The 3,493-nt window shown below is 44.6% G+C and overlaps 1 protein-coding gene across 1 annotated transcript; it reads right to left on the reverse strand.

Annotated features, from left to right (window-relative positions):
* Window positions 1-760: 760 nt before the first annotated feature.
* Window positions 761-3,262, reverse strand: TEX46 (testis expressed 46). Its single transcript, XM_055331770.1, has 2 exons — window positions 3,071-3,262; window positions 761-958 (listed from the first exon to the last, which is right to left on the reverse strand). The coding sequence occupies exons 1-2, from the start codon at window positions 3,260-3,262 to the stop codon at window positions 761-763; spliced, it is 390 nt and encodes a 129-aa protein (XP_055187745.1).
* Between the last annotated feature and the right edge of the window lie 231 nt (window positions 3,263-3,493).

Here is a 3,493-nt window from a genome sequence, read left to right on the forward strand (position 1 = left end):
TCGTAACATTGTTCTGTCTTTATTGTCTTTTACTTTTTGACAGTCATGTTCTATTTCAGCCCAATGATACTGCTTTTTAATGTACAGATCATTATTTTTATTATGACTTTCCTTCACAAATTTATTTAAGGAAAAAAAGTCCATTTAAAGGGACAGTATTGAGTCAAACATTCAGGTGGCTCGTGGCTCTGGCAAAAATCACAAAGGGGCTACTCCAGTGACTGATGTTCAGGATACTCTCTGGCACAAGGTATAAAGCACATGAGGGAGAGGAAGAGGGAAAACCGGCCTGGAAAGGGGGTCAGATCATGGAGGGTCTAAACACCATGGTAAGGAGGCCTTTATTCTGTCAACCACAGCGAGGTGTAGGCTTGAGAACAGGCAGTCCGAAGCCGCACTTGGCAGAGCTCGGCTCTGGCCTCTGAGCAAAGGGGAAGGGGAAGACTGGGAGCTGGGGCAGCCCTGGAAAGGCCATTGTAAGACTCCAGGTGAACAGGTATAGGGCCCTGGACTAGGGTTAAGGTGATCAACTGAAGGAGAGGAGGAGCCGGGTTCTGGAGCCCCCTCAGGTTGTATCTTAGAGTGCTGTGTGGCCGACCTAGTGAGTACTGATTTCTTTTCCAAAGGTGATTGGCTTTTTCAGCCTCCAATCCTGCTCTCCAGTGTGATTTACTAAGAAAATTCAATAGTCTCTGACTGGGTTTTACTGAGTAAAGGTAACATCCGAACAGGCCAGCCCACCCCAGTCTCTCTGACCTCATTAGGGGGAGTTAGAAGTACAGTCAGAGTTGATGGAGAAAATTGAGTCCTGCCTCCTTATTCTGTGCTTCCTCGCGGGAAAAGTCCGCTGCCGGTTTGACCTCTTGCAGTGATTCATTCTATTCCATACAATGAACATCTGATTTTCTAAGACCTTCAGCTTCATTTCACTGAACATAAGCCGTTCAAGGACTTTGTCCTGGAGGGCGAAGCAGGCATGCAGTCTCTCGACTTCTTTTGTGTTCAAGACGAAGCTTTTGGGTTTGGCTTCAGGAGGCTTTGGTTTCTCTGCCTCTTCCTAGACTCCCCCCACCACAAAAAAGGAAACGTTGGTTAATAGTGTTATTTAAATACCCCATTAATCAGTCCTCACAATCAGCCTGCAAGGAGAGCATCTTTGCCACACCTTGTGGGTGAGAGATTTGGGGTCCAGTGAGGAAAGGTCCTCTTCTCAGCTTGGAAGCCCCCAAACTCCTAGGACCTGTCCTTGTCTTTGCTCCATAGGCATAAACGAAATGGCCTGCTCATCTGCATTCGCAGGGGAAATAAAGCATTTAACCCACATATGTCTATCTCCGGAGCTTGTGTTTCTCCCAGTGTGCCTCTCTGAGACTGTCATCAGGCCTCATAAAATCACCACCTGCCGAGCTTCCCATGGTCTCACGACATGCCTCTAATCACTATGATCCTCATCTAGCCCTACACAGTTAATAAATACTTTTTTTTTCTTTTTGGGTTCTGCTACAAATTCCTCATCTTTAAAACCATTTTAGGGGATCCCTGGGTGGTTCAGTGGTTTAGTGCCTACCTTCAGCCCAGGGCGTGATCCTGGAGACCCAGGATGGAGGCTGCTTCTCCCTCTGCCTGTGTCTCTGCCTCTCTCTCTCTCTCTCATGAATAAATAAATAAAATATTTAAAAAAACATTTTAAATATTCCAGACATGCAAAAAAAAAAAGTGAATGTTACAGCAAATATCCATGTTCCCTACCAGCTTGAGAAATAAAATATGACAAATGTAACTGAAATCCCCTGTGGGTCCCTCCCATAGAGTTCCCTCCCTTCCTGAACCTCATCTCAACTGCAATCCTGAATTCCGGATTTATCTTTTTCATACATTTCTTGATACCAGCGGTTCTCAATGGCAGGCTATTTTGCCTTCCCTGCAGGACATTTGGTAAATGTCTGGAGACATTGGTTGTCACAAAAGAGGAGTGAAAAGTGCTATTGGCACCTGTGGGTAGAAGCAAAGGATTCTGCTAAACATCCAACAGTGCACAGGACAAGCCCTCACAATGTAGAATTATCCAACTCAAAATATCAATTGCGCAGAGGTTGAGAGACCCAACCTTAAACATATTTTTGCTATACGTAGGCATCCATAAAACAAGGCAGGATATTGTTTCACATGTTCTTTTAACTTGACATAAAAGATGTCATAATCTGGGTACATTTCTACTGTCTTTATTATGCTGTCCTGGAGATGTGTCTATGTTCTATAGGTATCTTTAGTTCATCAATTTAAAAAATTTCCACTTTATAAAGCAGTTGTTACTGTTGCCAAACCATGTTGATATCAAACACAAAGTAGGAGAGTCTGGGATGGTCCCTATTTTTTTTAAAACAAGTTTTTTCTCTTTCTTTTCTTTTTATTGAAGTGTAACTAATAGTGTTATATTAGTCTCAGGTATACAATATAGTGATTCTTTGATAGTATATATTTTTCAGTGCTTATCAAGATAAATTACTCTTAATCCCCTTTATTTCTTTTTGTTTTTTTTTAAAGATTTTATTTATTTATTCATGAGAGACACAGAGAGGCAGAGACACAGGCAGAGGGAGAAGCAGGCACTCAGCGGGGAGCCCGATGTGGGACTCCATCCCAGGACCTTGGGATCACGACCTGAGTCGAAGGCAGACACTCAACTACTGGGCCACCTAGGCACCCCCTTTATCTATTTCACCCCTTCCCCACCTACCTCCCCTCTGGGAACCACCAGCTTGTTCTCTGTATTTTAAGAGTTTTTTATTGTGGGTTTTTTGTTTTGTTTCATTTCAGTTTTTTGTTTTGTTTTTGTTTTTGTTTTGTCTAGAGTTGGTCCCTATTTTACAGCCCAGGCAATTGAGACCTTGTAAAGGAAACCTTTGTCCTCCATCACCCAAGTGGGAGTTGCAGAGAGGGGGCTGAGATCAGAGCTGTGGATTTTTCGGTCTTGCCCCATTATCCTGACATCTTCCCTGTCCCCCAAACCCCCAGTCTAGCTGTACATATCCCATCATCCTTAGCTGAAGCTAAGGCCCCTCTTGCTCACCTGTGGGGGCTCTGAGGGGGTGGGCTTGAGTTCATGCTTGACCAGCCAGTTGCTAAGCAACAGCAGAAGGAATAGGAACCCAAACAAGGCTGGCTTATAGCTGATCAGCCAAGCCACCACTGCTCCTATGGTGCCAGAAGAAGCAAGTATCCCATGGAGATACCCGAAAAGAGTTATTAGTTCCCCCAGCATTATGGCTTGGAGGCACCCAGGCCCCAAGACCCTGACTTGGTGACCCTTCTAGGACAGTTACCCTCCATGACAGGAGCCATGGCTGCCCCCTGCTCTGAGTCATAACTAGCCACCCTTCCCAGCTACCGCATAACAATACTATTAACTACTCCTATGTCTTAAACAGCCACTATGTGACAGACTTTGACAGGCAGTTTGTAAGCAACATCTCATGACGTCCTCACAACAGCC

This window comes from Nyctereutes procyonoides, unplaced genomic scaffold (assembly GCF_905146905.1).
Source record: "Nyctereutes procyonoides isolate TBG_1078 unplaced genomic scaffold, NYPRO_anot_genome, whole genome shotgun sequence".
Classification (NCBI taxonomy): domain Eukaryota; kingdom Metazoa; phylum Chordata; class Mammalia; order Carnivora; family Canidae; genus Nyctereutes; species Nyctereutes procyonoides.